Source organism: Pocillopora verrucosa, chromosome 11 (assembly GCF_036669915.1).
Source record: "Pocillopora verrucosa isolate sample1 chromosome 11, ASM3666991v2, whole genome shotgun sequence".
Taxonomy (NCBI): Eukaryota; Metazoa; Cnidaria; class Anthozoa; order Scleractinia; family Pocilloporidae; genus Pocillopora; species Pocillopora verrucosa.
The window spans coordinates 19,210,825-19,238,767 of NC_089322.1; the positions used below are offsets into that span (position 1 = coordinate 19,210,825).

Consider the following 27,943-nt stretch of genomic DNA (forward strand, 5'->3'; position numbering starts at 1 on the left):
TCGTAGTTAAATTCATAAAAAATTGAAGAAAATCAGCAAAATGGGTTTACTTGGTAGTCTGAGCTCAAACATAACAGCTTTTATTCAAGATATAACAGGGTTACCCAGAGAACAGTGGAACTGCTTGGAAACAAACTGTCACATGAAGTTGACCTGATTAGTCAGCGTATGTTATGGCAAATGGAATCCCGATCCAGTTCGAGATAAATTATTTATAATTACTTTATAACCGTGAACGCAATGCCGGATCAGCTTTAGATTATTTTGTCCAATCTAGCCCTAACTGAGGCGAACAAACTAGAGACTATGCTGCTTTTTTTCTTTTTTTTGCTTTTTTTCTGCGGTTGCATGTTCAAGGCCCAGTATTCTGCTAAGTCACTCACTTAGATAAAAGGAAACATCATCAGTCTTTTAATCCGCTTAGAAAATCCACTGGTTTGACCGGCACTTGTGCGTAAAAGAACCTTGAACCTTCGCGTTGATAAATAAATATTGTCCTGTGACTCTTGCCGAGTCATAGATTTTTCCAAAATCGTCGGTTTTACTTAGTTAAACTAGAGTTTGGTCACATAGAGAAAGCACGATTTTAAAAAGTTGCAAGAATTCTTGCACCTTAAAATTGTAAAGTTCAAATTAGACGCCAATTAGACCAACGTGTTTTAAACAATATCAGGATGATTTTTTTAAACTAGGATCATTTTACTTTAAAGAAAAAGTCTGAAGCTCTCTTAGACAAGCTTAGTAACAGGAAATTGACTAATATGATAAGTAATGTTTCGTCTTTCTAAGCTTAATTTCTGAAAACATTTCTTACTCGAGAAGTTTGATTCAATTGATTAGAACGAGATCTCTTTTAAAGATTGATTGAAATAAGTGTCCAACCACTGAAAGAAATTCGAAAAACCTCTGTTGGTATCTGCATAAAATCCTAACGAGAGAAAACTATTTGCCTTACTTAAGGCCAAAGTTCAGAAAGTCTCATGTTACCTAACAAACCAAAGCCAAGCAGTGCTTGAATGCCTTTCATTGAAGGACTCCGTGGAATTCTGTTCCTAGCTGAAAGTGCAGTTTAGTTTGTTTACCTCAAGAGCGATAAAACCAACAAAAAAACACTTCTGTTTCAAAACATAGGTGACAAATCACTCCTACACCCTTCGCAGTGAGCTATGATACTATCCAAAAGACTCAACGCTTGCTCAAAATGTTTAATACTTATGCGAGGCCTTCATAGCCTTGAATCAAGATTTAAGACACAGCGAAACACACTCAATTGGAAATGTGGCGAAGAACTTTCATCGTTGTTCCTCAAGTATGAGAAGTGTTTAAAACTTTCGAGTAGATTCAGTAGAGTACTTAACGACATAAGAGTTGATGAATTAGATTAGAGCAAATATTTTCTAGCGGTTTGGTAATGAGGCATCTGATCCTATGTCTCAGCTTTGCCTAGCAATTCAACATGTCTTCCCAACTTGTAGGTGTGCCAAATTCTCAGTCCTGCTCGGCCTAGTCTTTACAATCTTACTTCATGTTGCAATCCCTATTTTTATCATCCTAAGGAAGCGGAAATTGGAAAGGAGTGCAAGCTAACACATGCTGCATTGAAGAGAAGATGCATTATTTAGCACGCGAAAACAGTGTCTTGAAGTATATTAAATTACGTAACCATCAACGGCTTTTCATCAACCCCTTCTTGGTTGTGAAGGTTAGATTTTAAAGGACCACGTTGGTTGTTCTCTTTTCTGGTATTCCGCACCCAGCCGGCCCAAAAGATGCAAGACAAAGTCGCTTGAGGTATCATAAGAAAAGACTGCATTATTTAGGAATGACATTTTCTATTCTTTGGTCGTATACTTGCAACTATCAAAATTTTGCGTTGATCCTCCCAGGGACGTTAACTTGCTTGTCGCACGCAAAATTTCCTTCAAGCAAAATGTTCAGAATTCTTTCTTTAGTTAGTGTTCTAAACTTTGCCAAAGTGGAGCTCTAGTCTAACTAGTGGCCTTATGATCATTTTGCTTGTAAGTATCTTTTTTTGCTTAATAACATACTGCTAAACTAAGAGCAAAGACTGATTTCGCGAATTGTAGTAAAATCCTCCCGTATCTCAGAAGGTCCAGTAACTTCGTAAGTTAATTAAGGTGACGTAACAAACACTGCCTAACCTGGATATCCTTTCCTCAGCATTTTACCTTTAGTTTGTGCTATCAGAATATGGAAGCCCATTCGAAGCACTTTAGTGAACTGTTAGGGTTTGTAGGGAGATACCTGCACACGTTCAATTTTTAGTATCGATAATTGAAACACACAGGCAATTCCCCCTTTTATTGCCAAGCCTATCACGTGTCCAGGTCTCGGTTTAAGCCTGCCATATATGGTATTTGTCACGTGTTGTTTCACAGTACGGTTTGCATTCAGCCTCTCATGGCATAGATTTCATTCGCTAATGTACGCATTATGAGACTTTCGCTATTCGATCAAATAAATCATCAAAGTTGATTGGCGTGTTAAGAACTTGATAGAAACCGAGACTGCGTGAATCAGACACCACACTTTTCTATTCAGGAAGGAGTATTTTTGATCTATAGCCTCAACAGGGATAAGGAAAGAGTTAGATTGATGAATTTACTGAAACAAAAAGAGTTCTGGCTGTTCAGTCATTTATGTTGCAAAGTGCGTTCGCTGACAAACGTGGAGAACAGTTTTCAGAAACTTTTCAGTGATATTAAGTTGTACACTTTGCGAATCGTACTAGCACAAACGCCTTATGAGGCATCCTATAAAAAAATTTCGTCCTGCAAGTCGTCTTTATTAACAACTTCATTGAATTTCCACATAAATACTTAGTAAAGGGGTTTTACGATAATGTAAGAGGAAACCACACGGGAACCTTAGCGAGCTGGTGGGCAAACCAAGAGCGTTTCACCTTAGTTCTTTACGAGCGCACTTGACACGAGCTTAGCACCATCAGCACCATAATACCTTCAAATTTACAGGAGTTAATTTGCAGTGTGTCCATTGTAATAATACCTATCCTTTAGAAATCCTTCTAAATTTTCTCCATCTGTTACTATCCTAGTTTTTTCTAGGGTTAATTCTTCATTCTCTGGTGTTTTACCGCTCTAGCAAAGTTTGTTTTTAGGGATTCCTTCCAGTTTAACGACGATTTTCAAAACTCAAGAAATAGCTGAAATATCTTCACCAATTTTAAAAAAACACACGGATAATATAATACAGATATTAAGTTAACTCTGTGATAGGCTTTTTTTCTCGGTTTAGAGAAACCAGTGTATGTAGGAGCACATTGAGACTCGGAGAATGACGCTACTGCAGCGAGTCACGTTTGCGTGACAAATGCATATAACGTGTTAAGTTCAAAGTTTACTGAAGCTCCAATCACTTGCCGGTGAATCCCAAAATACTAGCATATCAGGATTCGGTCTCCACTTTTTGTTGAATTTTAAGTCTAGATTTAAATGAGATGGAAAAGCGATCGAGGTAATTTATACCAAAGGTGCACCGTTCTTTTTACATAGCCGAATATTTTGCATACCATACTTGAATGGTTATTTTGAAGTTACCAATCGTCTGGTAATTGACATTTAAGCTTGAGGATCAGTCTAGTCGCTAATGTGTGGCCTCCGAGATTTCTAGCAGACCTTCTGTCGATTTGGTTTAAACTGTTTTTTCATGATATATGAAAGGATTTCCGGTTGAGTGATAAAAAAGGCTCTTGTGCGTCAAATCTATTTGATCTCCAGTCTTGCTCTCTCTGTGGTATTCTCTTAAGTACTTAGGGGATCTGTGTTCGAATTGTTTTAAGATTGTTTTCCTAGGGTATAAAAAAGAATTTCCGGTTCAGCCAAAAAAAGCATCTTATATGGCCAAAATTGGTGAGCATGAAATTAGGTCAAGTTAAGCTGGTCAAGTTCAACCTCGAATTCTACCAGTATTTACCATGAAAGACATCGTGAACCATCTCACGAGTCATATTTCAATTCTTTCATTTCCAAAATCTAGATGTTAACTCTCCTATGTGATGGTCACATATGTCTTTGTTAGCTATTTCTAATAGTTTGGTGTTGTATTAAAACGAGATTGTCTTGATGAAAATTTACTCAACTCTCGTTATCTGTCTGCTAGATAGTTTACTAGCTTATAATGATAATTTTTTGAAAACATCAGTTTGGGAGTCAAAAGGTTAGCAACAAACTTAAATATTGCAATTCCTAAGAATTTGATTCAAGGATATTTGCTGGATATTGATAAAAAAAAACTGTTTCTCCGTGACGAAGGATTTCCGGTGGAACAAAGGTTACACACTCAGTCGAGAAACGATGACTATGGCGTAAAGGACGCTTAAAATCCATTGGGCCGTGGTGTTTTGAAAGCAAGCTGATATAGGTATTACTGTCCACAAATTATAGGCCGGAGGTCGGGTTTTTAGAACTCGAATGTAGCATATATATGTAAGCAGCAACAAAAAGATTTACGCTTCGACAAACAATTTTTTTTTCGTGACATATGCGATCAACAGTTGCCGACTTCCACTTCCTGATATAAAGAGTTCTTATCTCACGTCGATTTGAAGATAATGGCCGTGCTATGTAGGATTATATAAATTACGTCTTATTTTTTCCAGAGTTTTTTTTTAGCGTGACTGGTGCAAACAAGATTTCTTTGATAATTTTCCCTAGTTTTCAACAACAAGGTCCCACCTTTTTGTTAGGGTACCTTATAGCTTATATTGCTTAATAACGTATTCTTGTGGTTGAAATTTGGTAACACAAAACCAGCATTTGGCAAACGCTACCTGAAATTCCCTTCGATTCTTGCTCGTTCGTGCTTTACCAATGTCTCCCGCCTTTTTTGTAGTGTCCTCACGTGAGCGATGCCTCGCTGGACATTTGTTTTATGTTGAATTTGGGGTGTCACATGGATGCATCTATCGCTAACTTGTCAGCACCTTAAGGTGGAATGACTGCTAATCACCAAAAAATGACAAATGACAAAACACATGCTAGTTCTGTGTGCATCAAAATAAAATTCTTTAAAAATGGAGTCATACCTAATTTTCAGCGGCTGCATTCTTTCATGAGCTTGTTGTATTCAGTTTTTCTCAACCATGTTACTGTAGCTGTTATCCACATACATGGCCTTAGTGTATTACGCCTTCATTCTATCTGAATTAAATAAAATCTTCGTTTATAGAATAAAGATGATCTAGAAGACTTTAGGTGGCAATATTTCCACGCTTAGCTTTCTTTCTTAAGAATATTTTCTTCTTATTTGGCCAGATTCAATTAGCGTAAAAAAATATTGAACGTCGAAGGAAAATTCTGCAATGCTTAACATTTTTGGAGTGATTGATTTCTCTTTTCTGCTATTAATTAGTAGACACGCAATAATTTTTAAAGGTAATGTGAACTGTCTGCAAAAATGAAGGAATTTTGACGCTCGTCTCGTCTACCAGTCCTCGTATTGGACACAGTAACTTATGAATTGAATTGTTGTCTCCTTTGGTTGACTTGACAAAGGATCGTATGTAATTGTGTGACAAAGATGTCTCTCTCTTCAAAGGACATGCAAGTGAAAACCATCAACTGAAGAAATTCCCGTTGATCACAACTGACGAGTTGTTTTAAATATAAAAGAAACGACTTAGGAGCTAGCAAATTCATTGTTTTGCGCGCATTAGCATTTATAATTCAGCATGGGACAGGATTAAATTAAAGGCACAATGTAAACACAAATTGATATATTTAGATGCAAATACAAGTTGTTTAACTGTATTCTTGCACTTTCGGTTTAATCGTATGGAAAAGACTTTAGAGTGGAGTAAAGATCACCGATAGGAAACTCCATTTACAGATAATATGCTGAGGAAGAGCGTTTGAAATCGAACCCATCGAAGGAAAACAGACACTTGTGTTTCCCAGTACTGACCCCGAGCCGTCCATCCGCCGGCTGACCTTAGATGTGTTGCCTTAGCAAAAATTTCCAACCCTGTTAACGAAGCATACGAAAAGAAGTAGCTTACGATAGCTTACTGAAATTTTTTTTTTGGAAAATTTTCTTTTGAAATGAAGGATTCTTAGTCGTTTTTTCCAGCTCTTAATACCTCGGTAACCTTGCATCACGAAAGCTATTTCAGAATCTTGTTTACAGCTTTATCTTTTCGATCTCTAGGGTTCATTCTGTCAAATCCATGTGATTTCAGTTTCAAAGCTTTTGTACCTAAACATGTACACATTTTTTAACAATGAACATCTAAGCTTATTTGTAGTCCGTGATGTGCGATCGATTTTCATTAGGATATAATTTAGCGCCTCTACAGATTTGCTCGGTTCAGATTTAAGATGTTACATGGATTTTTGGGAGGGGCTGGAAGAAAATATAACATATAAACCCTCTCAATGAGATTTTAACTAAATTAAGAAACATATTAACTATATAACTGTGTTAGATAGTTATGTAGAAATATTTATGAGACCTTTGTATTTTAAATTGGAAAATCAAGGATTCCTAAGCTGAAAGAGAAGGATTCATCTGACAAGACGGTCGAGCTACCGTATAATACTGAAAAGAAAACAGCGTGGTAACTGCGCTTTCTGGTTCCAAACGAGTAGAGGAAGATTGAACCTCTTCATATTATGTCGGGAAAACAACATCTGCAGTGATTTCATCAAAAAAGCTCTTAGAGTCAACGGCCGATGCGCTTCCCCGCTTGTGCGAGCGAAACATGCACAGTATGATAAGTTTCGTATTTCCAAGTCGTGGAAACAAGGCAGATATATTGGGATCTTGCCAATGGGGTCAATCCGGCTCAGACATCACGCAGGTCAGATATGATAATTAAAAGTTTGTAAATGAGTAAAATATGATTGTCTATTGATATTTCTTGACTATCCTTCTTCCGATGGAAGTAGCATGCATTCATTATCACGAAGAACCTTCAGGAAACAGCGTTTTCATGGCATTTTTTATACATAATCATGCGTACTTCACGTCCAGTTGCGTCCAAGTCTGCACGTGATTGACCCTTGGTAATACAAATCGGCCTCCTGTGAGTTTGTTTATACAACTCCCTTGAGTACAGTTTTTATTGGACTCTGCGCGGGCCAGACTATCAACTCAATTAAGCTTTTATTTTATATCCCTCGATGAATGATAGGACTTGATGAACAGTGTTTATTCCTTGAAACTACGGGTGGAATCCTTGAAACCCTTTCCAAAGCATTGATCTCTTTAGGGTTCTCTTTTTGATAATAACAGTTTTATCATAAAGAAGAAGTTGTTATATGTGGCAGAGTGATTTTTTAAGGGTGCACACGAAAGAACATCATGAGACCCGGCATAGCGTGACTCAAGTCCTGAAGAAAGGTTGGTAAACCAGGCATGGTTATCGTGTTATCAAACAAATTTCTGTGACAAAGGTTAGGAAAACACTTGAATTATTTGAAGAAGAATTGTAATAAATATATACCTGATAAAGTAGCTTCACAGGTTTAGCAGTACAGAAAAGGGGTTTCTAAACGTCATTAACATTCTGCCGCTTTTTTAAATAAAGTAGTTCTGCGGTTGATTCTTTTTAAGTATTAATTAAAAAAGATTCTTACCTACAGCCTGGTCGGGGCAACGTAGTTGATTTAGATGTTGAAAATCTTAAGCTTGAAGTCCTCGATTGATTCCTTGCTTCTGTAATCTCTGTCTCTATTTTATATACTTCCTTTACACTTCCAAATAGACTTCATTTACCCGCCGTCTCGCGCGCATTTATAACAAGATGTGGTCAGCGGTGTAGGCATTTTTAGCCACGGCGCGACACTCGAGCTCCATTTTTGGTTGGTAATTTGCCAAAGTCATGGACAACGCGTGGTGAAAGCATTCTTTGAATGAGAAAATGCTTTTCGTTTTGGGCCTTCTTATATGAATAACTTGGTATAAAATTGCAATGAAACGTAGCAAATTTTTCATCGCAGCCAGAAAAAGAGGAAAATAACTGTTTACTGAATCATTTTGTTCCCCCTCCTCCTCCACGCTACGATAAAATATCCTGTACAACTTAGGACCTTCACGCGACACTATCGATGTCACTAAAAATTTGTCGGCAAATCTCAGTATAATTAACGGGAACTTGCAAACGCTGTTTGTTCCGGAGTGCTGACCGAGTCCGATAGGCCGACAAAGGTGTATGTCGGATGAAACGAAATATTTCTGAACAGACAAATGTTTTTGACCTTCGATAGCCAAAGGCATGATTTAGAACTACACGCATATCGCATATCATGTCTTCGATTTTGATCTCGGTAATTCTTTTTGTCCGATAGCTAGCTTATCAAATTTTGTTAGTAACTGTTTTTTTTTTCTCAGTTAAAGGAGTTACAAGTCATAGTCGATGGCAGAACATAAAACCCAATTTTACACCTGTTTTTTACTAAATCAATTTCTCCCCTCTTTCCTCGCTACTGGCCAATTGAGTAGACTTGTGACGTGGACTGAAGGGGCCAGATAAAACGTAGTGGACTTTTCAAAAATCACTGCTTCCTTCTATGAGTGCAATGACGCGAATGTGAAATCTGTCTCTTGAAAAAGAAAAAAAGCTGGAGCTTTTCGCGTACTTCTTAAAAGCAGATTCGATTCACTTTTTAGCCATGAAAAGATGAAATAAAGAGAGCATCAAAGAAACTGAATCTACAAACGAAATGAAGATTTTGAGTCCCGATAACTGCAGTCTAAACTACCAACCTTCTGAATGTTCCATAACCTTCGAAATTATTCTCTCATCCAGAATACATCATACTTGTAAAGCTGGATTTCCACCTTCAAGAGATAAAGCAAACCTTTGGAAAATCGGTCAAAAACTGTAAGTTTTCCTCAAGAGGTATCCACTCTCAACTGGAGGATTTTGATTACAATCTCGCAGAAACGAAGATCATTTTGGAGCCTGTCACGTGTATATGACGTAGCGATTACCATATAAGGTACTTTCATCCCAGCTTAGCTTTGTTTTGATTTTTGCTCGTGGCATCAAGATCCCGACTTTGTGTCAAAGGTCCGCAGAAAAAGGATTCCATCATAGTTGCGACGTTTCATAAAAGTTTTGATGGGAAATTCTCATCGCGTATAACCTCATCGGAATGTATTTTCAGTGCGAGTGGTTCTTTGAACCTCATAATTATTTTAATTGCTTCAAAAATTTCTGTATGTAACTCCCTACCGTGAAATGCCAGATACAGAACGATTGATGTTGAAATAAAAGCTACGCAGTACAAAAGCTACGCAGTACACGCTATGAATTTATCAATCGAGTTTTGGACCACGTTCTGTCAAAAGACCTACACTGAAACACTGATGTCGGATGTCTGGTGTTGCGTAACTGGTACTCTGCCTTCAAGTATTGAATAGCTTATTCTCACAAAGCCTATTTCAAAATCGAGTTTGGGCTCTATGAGTGTGGACACAAGATTTGTTCTCATAAACATCCACAATAGCTCACTCAAATCTAGCTATTATTGACTTGATCTCGATCTCTATAGTGTCAATTGGATGATCGCATGCATTCGTCCAGCAGAAAACCGGAACAACGCACATGCGTGATTTCTAAAGCATGAATATCGTCACACGAAACTCTTTGTCACGTAAAAATGAGTCTGCAAATTCTAAGTATGGTTTAGATTAGCGACATATGCTACGTGTTGGCAAGTTCTTGCAAGGTTTGGTAGCCAAACAATTTGCGGTTTGCTCCCAAAACATAACGATTTTGGCACACTTTTATGACCTCCGGAAACAAGAGACAAGACTTGGTACCGGATATCACGCATCAAGCTATAGATTTTTATTTGCGGTTTTTTTTCCTGATAGCTATAGATAATCAAATTTAATTCACATTTGTGATTTTTTTTTATTTTTGTTGTTGTTGTTGTTTTATTTAGGAGTCAATAATTTAAAAGTCTTGATACAAGCCTGTTTGTGCTTAAAACAATATACCGACTGTCTGTTGAACTGAAACGATACTTTTATCTAAATTATGCTTAGAGTACTGACAAGACGCTATTAGTTCACCAATGCAATTGTCTTAAAGAAATATACCCAGCTTAGAAAAATCCTTGATAAGTGTATAGAAATAAACTATCATAATATCATCTTTTTATGCTTGCCCAGCTTGTTAATACAGATAAGTGCTCAGTTTCACGTGGTGTCCCCAATGATGTCGATGTGTAACTGTAGTACAGTACACAAAAACTCTTTGGTTATTAAGTGAGATAATCTACAGTGTCGACCATGATAAGTAAAGTTGAAAGTAAACCCTCTTTACTAATGGGGTATCGTGAGTTTATCCCTAAAATGATTGCCTCTGGTTAGAATTCGCGTTTAGTTAAGCAAGAGTCAAGGCACCCTGCGCTCTCTATCCAGTAATTCCATGTCAGGTTAGGGGACATCATATCATCTACGGATAACTATTTAAAGGTTAATGGTAGGAAAATATCTATCGGCCGCAAGAAGTTTAGAGAACACAAATCCTGACTATCGTTGCTGTACGTGGTATTTGTAGGCAAACGTGCAATAGGATCGTGCAAATTTCAATATGGTTTAGATTTAACAATACACAAGCTGAGATCACCAAACAAGACAATTTGACTTTGCCTTCCTCAGTTTGGAACTAATTCTTCGACAACCCAGAAAATAAGACAAAATGTGCGATTTTATTGGTCAGTGATAAGGTTCTAATTTATTTGACCAAACTAAAGCACGAGCACCGAAATTGTCTAATTATAAGTCTATAAGACCTGCCCGGTTTTGATTTTTTCCTATAACAGAAACGTCAGGCCTGTTGAAATCCTAATACCTGTATAGAAACATGAATTACACCTTAAAATCTGTTGCCAATTTTTTTCGATCCTCTTTCCCTTGGATAACTTTCTCGCTTTCGTTAATCAGATATTACAAACATTTTACAGCACTGTCATCGTGATATCCTGTGTCAATTGATCAATCGCGTGCATTTCGCAGAGTGAAATTACGGGAAACAATGCACATGCATGACACTCTGGATGTCACGAAGCTTAAAAAAATCCAAAGGTCCACTTCACGTTTGCCGTATGCTTAAGTGTCGACGGCTGAGCTTCAAATTAATCATTTTTTTTCTACTTTATTTGTACAATGTTTTCGAAATCGTTGATCCTAACTGTAAGGAGGACTTTTGTCACTTAGGAACCGAGTAATAATGGCGTAACTCATCGTAGTCCGGCTCTGTCCCACGCTCGAAACAAAAAGAAAAAAACTTATTTCTTTATTTCATTAAGGCATCTAAAAATTCACCATCTTTCCCTTTTTTTATAACTCACAAGACGATTTCTGCATGTAAAACTATTGTCCAATATGAACCTCGGATACGGGCGAGCTCGCAAATGAGACTCTTTCTGGCTCAGCGTGATAGCATCAGAATGCTGCATCTAAAGGTCTAAGGGTCGATTCGTCCACGAAGGGGGACTTAATTTTTTTTCTTCTTTTCTCATGGCCCTGCTCCAATTAATAACTTTGGTATTTGCTTCATAGAGTTACCCAAATTGATCATTATTGGGTAAAATGACCCCTGATGAAATTAAAGAAAATGCTCTCCCATGATCTGATTATTTACGGCAATGATTAAAGACAGAATTTAATTCCACTCGTTAATGTTATCGTATTAGGAAATTTTGATTATCCATCGATGAATGATATGCGACAATAACCTGCGGTTATTGCTCCTCACGAAGAACTATATCCGGACTACTGCGTTTTTATCAAAATTGATCTCTCTGAGATAAATTCTTGATCGGTAGAGTGTATTTTAGTCGCTTAGTGCCTTCGGGTCAGGGTGTGTAACATGAAGGACAAACACAACTCCAACTCCAACCCCAAGGAACTCTTTTTCGATGATGCAAGGTTGCATCGCTTTAGGAAAATTCCTACAACGTTATCGAAACACCTATCAAAAGATTGATCAAAGAATTTCCTCTAACTCGAACAATGTTGAGTCAACAGGGACATCTCTCTATTTTGAAATCACAACTAAAATTCGACATATCATGAATACTGTTGTGTAAATAAACGTTCACAGCAGCGAACTCACCATTTTAAAATAAAGTGATGACTTATCTAACCTCGTATTTAGATCTTACCTACTTTAACAGGTCAAGTTTTCTTTGAAGCTATGGAATTGGAAAACTTCCCAGTCTGATGTCTTCTGTTTTACGCTCCGCTTCCAAAACGAGTTCCTCACCGGTGCTTCTCGCTGGACCTTTTCGTAAAAGTGGTCAGCGGTGTAGAAAGTTTTTTTTTATTCAGCGCGGCAACCGTGAACCAGTTTGACGAGTTCCATCGGTTGGAGAGTTGCCACCGAAATTCTGAAGAAAATCTGACCTTTTTTTTTTTTTTTTTTTCTGTTTTTCACTATTTGATTTAAAACACATCAGATGAATCTTAGTTTTGCTCCTGTCTCTTAACTCAGAGAAACCAAATGTGCAAAGCCACTTAGAATCTTTACAACAAGAACTAACAGAGTTCGTCGAGCAACTTCTAACAACTTGCCTGTATATAAAAGGTTTAATGGCAGCTGAAATCATGCTATTATTTTTGCTTATGTAAGGGTTTCACTATCGTCTTTACAGAAGATCTGTGAACCAAAGTTCATATTATCATTTAAAACGAAAAGTTTTTTGTTTTCTATGAATAGCTCGTCGACTTTGATCTATTCCAAAGAAACCAAAAAAATGGAAGTTTATCAATTTGAATGTTGTAAGATTTATAATACTAAAACACCATCAAATGAACGTTGAAAGGAAACGAAACATATCTCTGTGAAGCTTCTAAACTACCAACCTACTAACCTAATGAAACTTCTCTGGCTCGCCAAAAAGTGTATTTCTTCCATCCCATACCTAAAGAAGCCACAATCTCGAGTACCGAGGGACAGCAAAGACTTGTTGTTAACACCAGAGGCTTATTAAGAACATATCTCTGATTAAATATAACTTGAATACTTTGATTGCAAGCTTACAACGTTTTTTATTTTGTTTGAAAACCTATCACGTTCGAATGACGTCATACTTGCCTTATAAGGCATCGTTACTATCGAGCGCCGAAGGAAATGTGTTATTGATCAAAGAAGGGCTCAGATTTCATATTAAGAGTGGGAAAACAAAGGGTATTATTACCCATATTCGAAGCAAAAGCAAATGAGGTGTATTTTGTGAAATATGAGTCAAGCTGAAAAGATTGCTACCAGATGTGCAGTTTAGTATTTATAACTCTGTAAGGGGCTGGCAAACGTTTTTACAGGAAATTCCACAGCAGGTTTTACCTAAATTGCTTCAGTTAAAGCCAACCATTTCTTTCTCTTTGTACAAAGCATGAGTTCCAACTGTGTCTGTTCATTATGAAATTCAATTTTTTTTCTCCAAATATGAATTTTTACGCTATGATTGCTTTCCAATTAATTCGTTTAGACAGGAAAGTTTTGCTAATTAGATATTACAGGTAGTTTACAAAACAGTCATCGTGATATCTAGTGACAATTTATGAATCGCGTGTGTCTGCCTCAAGCGAAAAAGTGGGGAAACAATAAACATGCATAATGCTATGGATGTCACGAAGCGTAAATAAATGAAAAGTCCAGTTCAAGTTAGTATGACCTCCATGTCTATTGTATGCTTCTTCAGGGTGTTAAGTTTCAAGACAATATTATTTCATGGATAGTACTGATGTGACCTTCGAAAGCAAGAGGTACTGGTCTATCAGTATCAAATATCGTTGCAAACCCTGAGCTGAAGCGGTTTTGTGTTTGTATGTATGTTTCTTTTGTTTTTTTGCATTGCTGCCTCAAAGATTTTTGTCGATGAGAACAGTATCAAGCCTGAAGTGTAGTTTTGTGAGCGAAGAATGCAAATAATGCACGTGTTTTACCACTGAAATACTGTCAGCTTGCCAGACTAAATCCGATACTTTCTCTGGGATTGTCAACAAATGGAGCACTTCAGCAAATGTTCAATTCAAATTGTCTCTGAGTCTCTCAAGAGAGGATTTCCGGCTCAGGAAAGAAACGGATATCCACACTTCTCACGTAATTTGAAATTTGAATGATAACATTATTGTTTATGCTTGCCAAGTGTTTTATTATAGCTATTGAAAAGATACTTTCTTGTTGTGTGTTTGTGGAATCTATGTGAGTGTTTTAAGGGTTGATACATTCATGGACCTCAAGAGGGAATGAAAGACTGAATCTTTTAATTACCCAACGTGTTTTATGGTGTACTTTCGAGTCACACTTCTCGTATTTCTTTGTAACGGAGGGCGGTGTCATCACGAAATTGATATCTTCGAAATTCATTTTTAGTATCCAGAAATCGTGCACTTTTTTTTCTACACATTTAGGTTCATTTGGATCTGTTTTGGATTGTCCAGTCTAAGAGACACCGATTAATTGATAATTGTGATCAGTGTTTTATCCGCTGGCACCACATAGCGGAAAAGAATTACCTGAATTACTTCTGCTCTGACTGGTTTAGGATTCTCGACCACAAAATCCTCGCAACAATTCATAACGAGTTATCCGAAAAACTTTAAAGAAGTATGCATGCGTTTGCTCGCAAACTGACATATATTTAGTAATGATATCTATGTATGTCAACAGACCAAATTAATGGCACTTCGCAAAAAGGATCCTTGAATGTATCATTGACAGAATAGCTGTCTCGATTAACTCAATTCTCGTAGTAAGAATGATTAATTTTTTCGTCGTTACTGGATTTGTAATTCATCAAGAAGTCGAAGATCGCTCTTAGCGTTTTGAAGTACAAATACCGCAATCTTTCGTCAGAAATACACTAAACTACGTTTTCCAACCACCATTGGAAAACGGCCTCAATATAAATATAATATCCACCGATGTTTGTCTTGAAATAACCTTCGTCTGCCCTCCCGTCTGCTAATCCGGAAACCTAATCTAACAGGATTATCAGTACATTGTATAAATACTCATCATCACGTGCTCAAAGCTCTTGTCAAAGATGATACATATATTTAGAAAGTTCTGGAAAGCTAGCTCATGATAGAGGCGTGAACTCAAACCTAACACCTGCACAAAATATGTACCCGAAACATCCACGATTGTGCATGGAAAAGTTGGTCTGATTAATCTAAAACGTGACTGGTCCTTATAAAAAGCATGTAATCAAAATTATCGAAGCCGTTCTTGCAACACAAATGGTGGATGCTTTGTATAATAACTGGTGTCAGGCTTGTCTTAAAATATCGTAAAAATGGCAAAAATGCTGTGCACTGAATTAACCTTAGCTAAATTGGCTGTTCTTAGAGAAATTCCTTCCTGTCTTAAAAATCGTCTAAATCTGTCTTCCTTTAATATGGTAATTCTGCGCACAAAGTTGTTGACGATGTTTGTACCCTAGCTGTAATCGTAGAAAGCGTAAGGGCATCACATGCAGAGGGTGATATTACATTGGTGTGGGAGAATACACGACACTAAATTGCTACAGCCCATGATAGCGTAAATATGCCTGTGCAAGACCTTTGAACTGTAAATCCTTTATTGCAGTTTAGAGCTGTATGAGATGAACATGGTTGGAAAAAAGAACTGGAAATTTCTTCAAGAACGAAGTGGCATTCTTAGTGTCTATTCTGTGTTTCTGCGCAAATGGTTACACCTGTTTCCGGTCAAATTCTTTGGAGAAAAATGTGTCAGTGGATCGAAAAGAATCGGTCACAGGAAAGGTTAAGAGCTAGATGGAGTCGATCTGTTATTTTAAAATTTTTTTTTTTGTCACACTCAACGTTGAAACCCCACACCCATTCGTTTAATTCTACACGAAAGATAAAAATACACCTAGAAGAGAAAACCCCATATGTTCTAATTGAATCAATAAATTGTTCTTCTAGAGAATGAATATCTCTTGTCGGCGTTTTATTATACAAGAACCAAATGAAAATATTATCCGCTTGTTACGGAGCAAACGGTAAATGGATTATATCAGCAGCGAGGCGAATCGTCCCGGCGGGAAGGTAAACTCGTTACCCCATCTCCATCATGGAAAACAAATTCAGTGCATTTCTGAAATATGATTAAATTTGGCCGGCTAATGAAGACGCCATGCGCTTGCTATGCACGCAGCAAGCTCCAAGTGAGTATCGTAATAAGCGAAACGATGTAATTCTGTTGACAGGACGACACCTAAAACAAACTAAATGTACATATTTCCAGAGCGTTACTTAAGCCAGCGCGTTGTTACGCAAGGTGCAAATGAAACCGTTAAGCGCTTGCTGTGCAGGTAGTTTAAAGCAAGAAGTTGTTTACGAAATGAAATATTACAGTCGGCAAAACATCACGCCAAATCACATAATTAAACACGAAAAATAAGCAAAATTCTAACTAGGAGGAATTATTAGCATAGCTCAAAAGCATGCTCCAGGTATCCCCTTTAAAATAGAGCTCTGTTTAAAGATAACAAAAGTTGTACTATCTAAATGATACTCAATGATAGTTTATCTTAGACGTCATTGGAAAATGATTGAAAAATCACGATTGATTTGATCAACAAGCAGATTTTCCTCCTGCGACAGATTAAGAAATTGATAAGCTTCCAAATGTCATACTTAGCCAATAATTGCTCTTTTCTTGAGCATAGATTGTTTTACCGATTGTGGTCTGCTGCTATCAAATCAGTTTCGTTAAGAAAACCCATACACAATACCTGCAATGTCTTTACTCCTGCTCAATAATTTGTCATGTCCTTATAATCTCCCCTCTAGCTCTGCTCTCGATCATCTATTGTTACAAATTGTAATGTAGACTTTAATGAAATGCGGCTTGGCTGAAATTGGTGGATAACATGCACGTGCCTGTCACGAAGGTCTTGGTCTTCACCTTAGGAGGTTCACGCAGGCTTCTAAAACAGGTGGTGATTACGTAAGAAATAGCTTACAGGAGGTACCCCCCTGCCCCACAGCCACCAGGTAAGCTCTTCTTAGGGGGAAGGGTCCATGACGATTCCAAAAAGGAAAAAGGAAATAGTACTTCGTGCGTATTTCCTTTCCACCAGAGCGGTGCGTTTTCATTTTATGTTCAAAACATATCCAGTGGAAAGGTTTTGGTAAAACCGACTGCAATTTTGTGGAGAATTCAAAAAGTAAGTCTTAAGTTATGACTTTACAAGCTCATAAAAACCCATAAACTACTCGAAAACTCCCCCTTGCGAGAATGACTTTTTAATCTAAAATCCAGAAGGAAATTCGGCAATCTTGAATTCGAGTTTTGATAATGATGTTATTACAAGGAAAACCTTTCCGATCCTGGCAGACTGAAAATTGGATGAAGTTGATTTTGCCAGCTACGAAGGGATTGGGCTGAAAAATGCTTAAAAGTCTTAAATACGATAGAATAATTAACTTATCCTGCATTGTTGAACTGCCAAGGGGAAACGGTTCCAAAACAGTAGGCGATAACAAGGTGTTTGAGTTATGGCGGGTTTTAGTTCCTGTATATATTTCTTAGCTCTTTCTAGTTTAGTTCAGTTACAGTTTAAGCGAGCGGGATTCGATTCCTACGACACTTGGAGCTCAAATAACTTGAGGCACTGACGATCTTGCGTTTTAAAAGCATATAAAGTCTGTCGTTTGGACAAAAACTTTTTTATTCAGTTGTAACAGGTTAAAGGAAGAATCCTTCGCTTTAAATGTTGAGGGAGAGACTTCATCAATTACACCAAATATTCGCTTGAATTTAAGCCGGAAGGCTTTCGAATGTTATCCCTGAGACGTTTGACGCGGAAAACTTTCGAGTTCAAATGTACTGAAACAGATCTTTGGTATTGGTGAAATATGGTTCAATTTTGCTTTCAGAGCAGGCACAATTTTGGCGAGTGATTGCAAAGTGTTCTCTTGGTGAAAGTTATAGCTACCATCTTTGATTTTTACGGCAGCTGCATTGCAGGCTAACTTCAATTCTATTAACATCACATTTTACATTTATATTTCAGTTACCCATGGCAGGTAACAGCTACCACTAAGACTAGAATTTAAAACGTGAATATGGAAGTATGGAAGCGATCTTCGCAGTAATGAACACTTCTCATGCAGTAGTGAAAGTGAGGCCTGGAAAAAATTCGGGCCTGTACGGATTTGAACCCATGACCTCTACGATACCGGTGAAGTGCTCTACCAACTGAGCTAACTAGCCAACTGGGCGCCGGTCATTATGTAGGCTCTAAATATACCCGTGAAGTGATGAATAACTGATTGTGAGTATATGAAAATTATATGTGTGAACTGCGGATAAAGACGTGAATATGAAAGCGATCTTCGCAGTAATAAACACTACTTGAGCAGTAGTGAAAATAAGGCCTGAAAAAAAATTAAGACCTGTACTAGAATTTAAACTGAATTTTATGTAAAAGGTCGTCATCGATGTAAGCTAGAAATGTGCCTCTTTGTTATGGGTCTCCGCTAACCTTTTTATTGTTTTTTTCAATGATTGTTCTTCAGAATGGAGAAACAATTTTCATCCGCCAACTTCAACAGTATGATCAAAGTGTTGACACACCGTTGTTTCTCAGATGAAGGTAATCGATATCGTTGTTTTGGTAATTATCAATTGTAACGACGTATTTCAATCAACTGTCTAGACTCCTCATCAATAAAAGCATTTTGTAACTTGTGACATTACTGCAACGTTGTTTAAATTTTAGCACGTCTCAAGTAATTCCATTGCCTTCCTTTGGCTTGATTTTAGTCTGGAAGGGAAGGGACCCCTTCCCCTTAATATGGTACGTTGTTAATGGTCTTACAAGTTTTGAATGTTTTAGAGTGATCGCTGGAAGCTTTAGACTGGGCTGATATTCCTTCGAAATACTGATTAAAAAGGTGTGTGGCCTTAAACAGGGTTGGAAAACAAAACGAGGTTTGAAGGTTTCAAGCGACATTGATCCTTTTATTCCTCGGGGCACTTGGCACGAGAAGTTGGAAAATGTTTAGTGGTAAACAATGCATGTGATCCAGAGGCTTCCTTGGGTTCAAAAACAGGTCATAACGTTATTTCCAGCCAGGGATAAGAGTGTCAGATCTCTCTGAAAAGAACAGTGCCTACTACGTCTCGACTAGAATTGTTATTTTTACATAGTTCCAATATTTATAAAGTCAACAGAAGTGTGTGTTTTTCTATGAAACTCTTGGAGTGGAGGAGAGAATATGATGATTCAGTAGGAGGTATCAAAACACCAGGAAAAGGAAATTGTCTCTTTCACATGAATCAATGCCCGGCCCGGCTGTGAAACAGTGGGCTTGTGATGCAATCATTGGACTCACAGATGCATCACAACCATGGCGAGCAAACCAAAGCCACCAACGGACTCAGCAGTAGCCACGACCTTTATCCCGTAAACATTAAACCTCCAATAATGATACTTTTTTTAGATCCCATGATATTTGGGTGTTGGCATTGATGGGATATGGCAATCGACTACACGATTGTACAGAATTTTCCATCTTTGCCTTGTTAAGAAAATACAATGAAATGGATTTCAGAGAACTGCCCCGGCTAATAACAGAACGTAACTCTTAACGAGTATTTCAGAATTATTGTGCAGTTTCTGTTTAATAAATGCTTAGGGTGTGTTTTCGGGAATGCATTTGGCTTAAAAATTATCTTTCCACGTCTAACATTTAGTAAGAGTGCGTGTAAATTTTGTCTCGAATCTCTCCAATTACGTGGACTGATTAACTGTTCGCAACTCTTCAAATCAGTAAAAATGAAAAACTAAGTAGGGTTTGCCCACATTCACTTAAGAGTTTAACCAATCAGGTATTGTCAAATTTATGGTTTCAAGTCAACAGAAGAAGGGCTAATTCCCTCCGAATCTTTAACGTGTGAAAACGTTTGAGAAATGTCTTGAAAGGACAAAAATTTTGGTTGTTTCTCAGGCTACGTAAGAAAATAAATTGACATCTGATCTACTGAGAAAGTGACCCAGACAGGTTCTGGAATTGTATATTCCGAATACGTGGAGAACGTTCGCTGATCATAGCGGTTGATTTGATCTACCGGCCACTAAAAATTAAAAAAGGGAAACACAAATTTAGGAAATCTTTTTTTCCACGCTCATCAAGAATTAGATATAAAAAGGCAATCCTATAATACGGCTTTTCATTTCCCCACGTGATTTTAAATCGTCTCCATCTGCATGCTGCACCCATGGATCTTTCAACAAGGATTAGCCTTGCATTGCCGGGAGGTTTTGTCAAGGGAAAGGAAAAACCCCATGACAGGTAGATTTGTAACCGTTCCCTATATCATCTTATACATTTAAAAAGAATGTGGACTAAGGAAGGAAACGAAACCCCCAACAGTTTCCTTTTGTGTGATATACAATTGCTGAGAATATTGGTAGTTTTCTGCCCAAAACTTGTACTGCTGACTCATGCAGCTAATTTATTCATCAGCCATTGCTTGTCAAGCAATGGTTATAATAGAGTTGATCTGAATAAGGGGTATGTTATGTGTGTTATAGTTGACACAAACTCTTAGATTTTCAAACTCCGTGTCATTTTTGTTTTATAACAACCAAGGACGGCCTCAGAATCGCCGCACACGCGTCTTCAAGTAATAAACCGTGTTCGTTTCTTTAAAGTTGTGTTTGATTACCTAAAAGATGTGACTGGCAAAGAATACAAAGGTAATGAGATTAAAGGACGCAATCGGCCGCAGAAGCTTTATCTAATTGACACCAAATTCTTTCATTTTTCTTTTTCATGTGAGTCGTTTAGAATGAGAATGATCAGTTTTCAATCAGATCCTTTTAGGAGTCCAACGTCTTTAGGTCTGGTTATAACATAGTACGATCTATAGGTAACAAAAAGGGTATGTTTCACTCCTAAGATCTTATTAGTAACTCTCCTTACTGTCTGCCTTACGGTTCTTGTAATGTTAGTTCGGAGAATTTGGTTTTGCCTCAACCAATGATCAACTAATTGATAATTTTCTTTATTTTCATCACTTGTATACTTGATGTTGGGACGATAATGTAAGGAGAACCTGTCTTAGTCACTCAGTTAACACATTTTTATTCATGAACAGATATCACACGGATTTTTTCAGGCCTATAAATGTAACGTGTTTGGTGCTAATCCCAGGTAATCAGTAAAATGCCTTTAAATGCCGTTTAATGTAAACGAGTAATCAACTTAAAAAATGGTTAACGATACTGAGGTTTTAGTTTTTTGTTTTTCGTTTTTTTCTGGTTACACTTATTTTGTTGACAGTGGTACTCAAAGTAACAGATTCGCCCCACCTCTCTGGCATGGCCAGTTACAACTGATTTTTTTTTTCCAAGTTACCTTATTTTACTAACAGACGTGTCTGAAGTAATATGTTCGTTCAGTCGGTGGAGTCAGTCATGTTAAGAATCAGTTACATCATATTGAAGTAACACTGTTAACTTTTCAGCTAGTTGTTTGCCATGTCCATAATTCTCTCCAATCTAACGTTATTGACCTTTTTCGCTCGAGTCATCTCCTCCTGACACTGTTCCAACTTCTTTTGTAGCTCCTGAGCACTTGAGTCGGTTAAATTCAGGCATGAGTAGATCTCCCTCTTCTCTTGAAGAGATTTGAGTTTCTCATGGGGTACATCGCACAGTTTTTCTTGGATCGTGACTGCCTCGTCCAGTTGTTCCATGGCTTTTGTATAATCTCCCTGAAAAAGAGGTAGAAAAGAAGTCTCAGACTCAAACATATGATGGAACTTCGCGCAGGATCAGGTGAAATGTATCAGAGTGCGTTTTCAGGGTGCGTCTTGCTGTCGAAGAAACAGTGGTGAGAATTGATCAGTTTCTTTCCTCCTGTTTGCAACCCATGAGTGATCAAGATAGCACTTCTCATGACAATATTAATGCTATATCAAGAAGGAAAGTGATGAGAATAAAGAGAAACTATCAATGCCAAATTCTTCGAACCAACATTAAGAAAAACTGTATGGCAGACAGTAAGGATAATTGCTAATGAGATCAGTCTTAAGAGTGAAAGGGTCGTTTGAAATACATATCTTATCTTGGCCTCCAAAAGAAGAGAAAAAAAGGTGCGAAGTAGCAGAGCCAGGGTCAAGGTCTCAATCTTGAATACCACGGATGTGTGCAGTAAACTAGAGTCTTTTAACTGCAGTATATATAACGCACACCTACAATAATGTTTAACTCACCTTCCTCTTGTAAGCAAGACCCAAGTCGTGATACGTTCGGGCAGTCTCTTGGTGGTAAAGGCCAAGAAATATCTTCCTGATACTGAGCGCCTTGGTGAAATATTCGACGGCCTTATCGAAGTTCTCTAGTGCAAGGCAATCGTTGCCTAGATAGTTGTAGAGCGTTCCGGTAAATGGATGATCCCCTAGTTTTTCAACATAAGCACTAAGGGCTTGTTCCCTGAGAGCTAGGGCTTCAAAGTGGTTGTTTAAGCAGCTTTGAACAACTATTGGAAGGAAAAGAGAGAGGAAAAAAAATTATATGTCGTGGGTTATTCTGGCCTTTGCCAAGCAAAAACTTGATGTGCTAATGAATGAAAATTATAATTTCAATAAAAATAATGTTAATAATAACAATTATGAATACTCCACTTTTCTGGGGTAAACCAGATTAACACTAAGTAACATTCATCTAGGCCCTAAAATGCAATCAAGTTGTAAATAAACATTGAAAATAAACTTCCTATTTAAAAACCCCAACTGGCAGGAGGCAGCTATCTTCCTGGCTACAGTGCCTTCGAAATTGTGGATAGCTGTCAACAAATGTTAGCTATAAAGCCCGCTTTGGCCAGGACTAGGGCCAGGGCTCTGGCCAGGAAGATGACTGATTTTTGATAACCGTTTCCCTATGAGAAGAGATGAGGGCGAAATAACATTTCTACTGGCGCTTACCGAATGGTTGAACTAAGTTTTGCTCCTTTCGTAGAAACAAAAAAGTTTTATTCTTTCGGTTGCATTTTTCGCAATTTATCCTGGTGCAGCTCCGTAATAAATCTCAGCCAAATACTTGACTTGCTTCTAGATTGGCAACAGATTTTTTTAATTGTTTCTTAAAGTTTCCATCTACATTCATGACGAAAAACAATGTATTTTAATCGGCAACACTGTTAAGCCTACACTACCTGCTCTATCGTTGCAACAAGCTGCATACTTCAATGGCTCGTCGAGTCTCCTCTGTTCTCTAATTGCGAGGGCTTTTGCGCTCAGTTCGAGAGCTCTAGAAGGATTTCCATTCTTGGCCACGCAGCGTGCGATCTTGCTGTAACACTGTGCAACAAGCTCTCCCTCTGTCAGGTTAAGCTTTTCGTAGATTTCTAGCGCTCTTGTCAAGACTCTGTAAGCTCTCTCTGTTACAACACTGCAAGACCGATGACATTCACAACTGTAGATGTGTTTTATACCAACACACGTCAGGCAGTCAGCCACAAGTCGTAAGTCTCCTTTGGTCGCGCTTAAAACGACTTCGTAGATTTCTTCAAATTGAGCCTTCTTCATGACTTTGGCCAGGAAGATGACTGCTTTGTTTAGGATCTCTGCACAACGTGCAGGGAGCGTAGTTCCCTCTCTCGCTGCCGCCCACCAAATTGCTTGAACAATGTTTTGCTCCTCTGTCCAGAAACGATCAAGCGATGTCTCTAAGTTACCTTTGCACAAGAATTCCTGGTGTAACTCGGTAATTAAGTATAGGTAGTACTCAATAAATCTTTCTTGCGCCTGACTGTAACATGCGCGCAATCGCTCGTCTGTCTTGGCCTTTTCTTCGCAGCAAAGTTGAATCACTTGATGGACGAAGTAGTGTTTAGAATCCAACTCTATGTGGACAAGAGACTTCTTCACCAGTTGAAAAAGAGAGGTAAGAAGCCTTGTTTCTGAACAGCATACTCTCTGTGCTTGTTGGTAAGTAAATGCAGCCGGGAATACTGCCAAGGAATACAAGTCCTCCTCGAAATCGGCGCCAAGCTTTTGTAAGCATTCACTGAGAAAGCCTCTCATTTGCAGCTCTGGGAACAGTTCCCCCATGCTTGACATTTCTATGGCTCCAAAATGATTTTGCAAACTTTGAATCAGTGTCTCTGGGGGGATGACTTCCATGTAGGCAGCGGCTGCGTGCAAGATCAGGGGAATGTTAAAGCAGAGTTGCGCTATAGTTTTAGCCTGCTGGTTTTCAAGAAAACAGCCAGTGTCTTTAACCTTCTCCTCAAGCAATTTCGCAGCGGCATCGTTTTCAATGACGAGAAGTTTTACGGAGTGGCGCGGGGTTTGACAAGAAGCAGGACAATCCACTCTTGAGGTAATGACACATTTCACGTGCAATGCAAACTGAGCGACTTGGTTCACAAAACTATAAAACTCCTTCTTTGAGTTTTCGTCACAAATGAGGTCTTCAGCGTTGTCAAGAATAAGAGTTGTCCTTGTGTTGAGAGATTTTAAGTACCACAGTGCCAGCTCACGCGGGTTATTCATCAGTCCTTGACCAACATTTGCTTTTAAAGCGCATAGAATCTTGGCGGACATTTTACCGACAGATCGGATTTCTCGTAAGCATAGGAAGATGACTTGAAAACCATTCTCCCTCATCGTATGACCGATTCTTTGCGCCAAACAGGATTTTCCATAACCTGGTAAACCGGTTATGACTACGAGTCGCTTGCCGTTCCATTCACTGAGAACTCTGACAATTTCTTTCAGCATTTCTTCTCTCCCGTAGAAATGAGATGGCTTGCGCGGAAGAGCTCCCACGAAAAGATTTGCATCATCCGGGGATCCTTGTTCTGAAAAGGAAAGCAGTATCAATACTATAACAAACTATAACAATATTCTTGAACGCGATTGGTTATCACCAGCCCGATTTGAGGACTGCTAGGACAGTGTTTGCGTCACGCTTGTAATTGGACAGTTTGATAGGACAGTTAATGCGACAGTTAATACGTCATGCCTGTGTAAGTGGACAGAATACGTCATGCGCGCGCGCTGTTGTCTCGCATTTCGCTGAGTTAACTGTCGTTTTTTTTTTAAGAAAACGTAGAACCGATGTCTTATTTCTTTCTCAAATTGTGTCATGGTTTTGATTAATTGGTAACAGCATTTCGTGTCGTCCGTTCCTCCGTTCTCCGTTCTCCGTTCCATCTTTCTGTGTTTAATAACTAAAGGGTCTACCCGCTTCGCAAATTTAGCGGCCGTCTTTGGCATAAGTCGTTGATTCAAACGATGAAAAGTTCTCTGGTTAAACAAAAACATTCTCTCCAAGTTTCACGACGCGCCGATCACACCTATAATGATATTTTTGGAAGGAAATGTTTTGTTTTTAATCGCGCGCAATCCTGAATTGATTGTGAGATGTTTATTGTCTTTTCCTGTCTTCTGTGGCGTCATGGCAAGAGCTGGAAACATAATGTACCAGTGGCTATAAGCCTGAGATCACTGAACGAGAGAATTCAAATGTGTATCGAGTGCAAATGTTGAACTAATAAGATACTCCTAGAAAAAAAAGCGGTAGGAAGCACCGGTAAACATGGAATAAAATTTGGGGTCAAGCTCGGAGTTCTGTTGTTACTTACCATCACCCACTCACGCACTCACCTACCCCCGTAACATAGTGGCTTCGCCTCCTATTATATAGGAGGCAGTAGCCACAATAAGAACAAGGATTATAGCATAATGGGCTAGTGGCTATAACCCAGTAATCACAAAAGGAGACTGAGAATTGTGTATCGAGTGCGAATGTCGAACGACTGAGATACTATGAAACAAACAATAAATAGCACCGAGAATTAAGGTAAAGATCGGAATTCGATTGTTACCATCACTCACTCGTTTCGACAACATATGTGGCTTCGCCTCGTAAAGGAGGCAGTAGAAATGACAAAAAGATTTGTATTTGGCGCTATTAAACATTCAAATGTTCAACTGCACTAAGTAGGGTACAAATATCCTGCCATATTGTGAGGATTTAGACAGTTGGTTATCTTGTACTGTAAGAAGACATTTTTGAAAACTTGACTACGCTTGCGTGAGTTACTTCAAATGAGTGTATAAAATTGAGCGGCCAGGATAGTAAACAGTCGATCTGATGTGTAGTATCCACTGTGTATTTTAATCATTTCTTTGTATTTTGACTTGTCTTGCAATATTTATTGCACTTCTATTGCGGTTCTATTTCAATTTGAAAGAGTAAATTACGCTCTTATTTACACAAAGATTAACTAGACAACAATATATCTGGATAGCATGTAACTGAGATCTTACGAACTTTTAACGCCTGATTTCCGAGTAGATATCCTTTATATAAGCGCTACGAAAGTGATAAATCACTCAATTATCATTTATAATTATTTTTGTGGGATATCAAACCAATTCTTGGTTCGCTTAGGAATGCATATTAATGAAACTTTGCGGCCAAAAACTTCCCATTCAATATCAGAACTAGAGCTAATCATAAATAAGAATGGTTTAAATTGAGTAAAAAAAAGACTTAGTACATTTTATTCTATGGATAGTTTTCCATTATCAATTGGGCTGAATAATCTAAACGATCGGATATCATTTGTAAAGTTTGTGAAATTTTCCGCTCAGGTCGTCGTTATCTGTGACGTCACCGTGTTTAATGTGAGTAAGGAGTGACTTTCAAACCGGAAAACATGATCAGAGGTGCGATATTCCCAGAAAAACTCTACATTATGAACTGTGCGTTTACAGTGATTACTGTTTTTTACTTTGGAATGATACAAGACTCGATATAACCATCGCGTGACTTTCCTCCTCCTCGTAATTTTAAAACATGCAACAGATTACCCGAGACTATTTTGGTAGTTTGGACTAAATTGGGTTGTCTTAGGGTGCAAATCCCGAGCTGTACATGTGCAGGACTAACATCAAAATTCTTGTACCTGTTGTGAACGGAACTTATGCTCAAAGCAGAGAAAAGACGACTTTGCGGAGAACATGTTTGAAATTTGATCAAAGAATTCCATCATGTTTTAAAAAGATTCCAAAGTTTAGCTTCACTAGCCGCGTCACGGATGGTTGATTTCCTCCATGTTATAACTTCCGCTCTTGTTGTAATACTACTACATAACTGTGCCTGCCGCTTTCTTCGAATGAAACGTCAAAGATCAATCCCCAAAGAGCGATACTTATCAAATAAAGCCATTTGTTTTCCTCAAACTGAGGAGTGTTAAATAACAAGCGGCCGTTTGTTTGGTCATTGATATTGAGTCTCAGATAGTAAACAATCTGCTTCAATCTGTCTGTAACTAAAACGATATCGGCTAAGGCATAGTTATAGACATCTCTTCATGGTAGCGTGATATTCCTTTGCAGCCGGCAAATATGAAGAATGTTATGGGTGCGAAAGAGAAGCCCGTGAATAATACCGGCCTAAAACGTTAGCTCTGTCAAAAGAGAGCCAACTAAACAACAAAGCAAACAAACTAGAGTCTGGAATTACGCTTACCTCCAGTAACTTCTGTTGCAAACGTCATCTTTGATTCGAGTCGTCTCACCTCCTCGCTCAGATCGATTCGACCAGCAGACTGCAAACAGGTAGCCAAAAGATGAAGATTATTAAGAGATAGTAACCTGGCGTTCATCATTCGACGAAAGAGTTCAAACGGCATCTGTACGTTTTCCAATGTTCCTTCAGGTAAATGTGCTTCTAGGAGAAATTTCATTTTCTCGAGGTCTCCCACTCTAAATCGATCCGATATAGAAAGGAGAAACCCCTTAAACTCGTTAGGATCCATTCTGTTCGTCGAATCTTCCATACTCTGAATCGAGTTTCTCGAGCCTCTGCGAGAAACTTGTCAAATCTTACTCGTATTTGCTTATGCTGGCTAAGGGCTATGAAGACGCGAAATATGGTTACTCTTGGTTCCTGTTACGTCA

The 27,943-nt window shown here is 38.2% G+C and overlaps 2 protein-coding genes and 1 long non-coding RNA gene across 10 annotated transcripts in view; 1 reads left to right on the forward strand and 2 right to left on the reverse strand.

Moving 5' to 3' along the window:
* The window catches only part of LOC131787295 (hemicentin-2), an 81,564-nt gene extending 64,684 nt beyond the window's left edge, over positions 1-16,880 (reverse strand). Inside the window, exons 1-2 of one of the 8 annotated variants that reach the window (XM_066174395.1) lie at positions 16,746-16,879; positions 8,746-8,820 (exon numbers count right to left, since the gene is read on the reverse strand). The gene's annotated coding sequence lies outside the window, so the exon portion shown is untranslated. Of the gene's footprint in view, positions 1-4,810; positions 4,838-7,616; positions 7,721-8,745; positions 8,821-12,161; positions 12,226-16,745 lie in introns of those variants that run through there. The other 7 variants (XM_066174400.1, XM_066174393.1, XM_066174396.1 and 4 more) reach the window with 7 other exon arrangements.
* A 1,768-nt stretch (positions 16,881-18,648) lies between these two features.
* Positions 18,649-19,672, forward strand: LOC136277035 (uncharacterized). Its single transcript, XR_010715746.1, has 2 exons — positions 18,649-18,815; positions 19,186-19,672. It is a non-coding gene; the product is annotated as an uncharacterized lncRNA (long non-coding RNA).
* Positions 19,673-21,091: 1,419 nt separating this feature from the next.
* On the reverse strand, positions 21,092-27,918 carry LOC131787352 (uncharacterized). The gene is made up of 4 exons (XM_066158645.1): positions 27,513-27,918; positions 23,182-24,831; positions 22,241-22,506; positions 21,092-21,739 (listed from the first exon to the last, which is right to left on the reverse strand). Exons 1-4 carry the CDS (start codon positions 27,820-27,822, stop codon positions 21,491-21,493), a joined length of 2,475 nt encoding a protein of 824 aa, XP_066014742.1. The 5' UTR covers positions 27,823-27,918; the 3' UTR covers positions 21,092-21,490.
* Between the last annotated feature and the right edge of the window lie 25 nt (positions 27,919-27,943).

Excerpts from the sequence above, each read along its gene's own strand:
- LOC131787352 (XM_066158645.1), bottom strand. The coding sequence starts at position 27,822 with ATGGAAGATTCGACGAACAGAATGGATCCTAACGAGTTTAAGGGGTTT. Across the intron at positions 22,507-23,181 it reads TTGTTGCAACGATAGAGCAG|TTGTTCAAAGCTGCTTAAAC; the intron begins GTAGTGTAGGCT and ends TCCTTCCAATAG. Across the intron at positions 21,740-22,240 it reads GTCTTGCTTACAAGAGGAAG|GGAGATTATACAAAAGCCAT; the intron begins GTGAGTTAAACA and ends CCTCTTTTTCAG.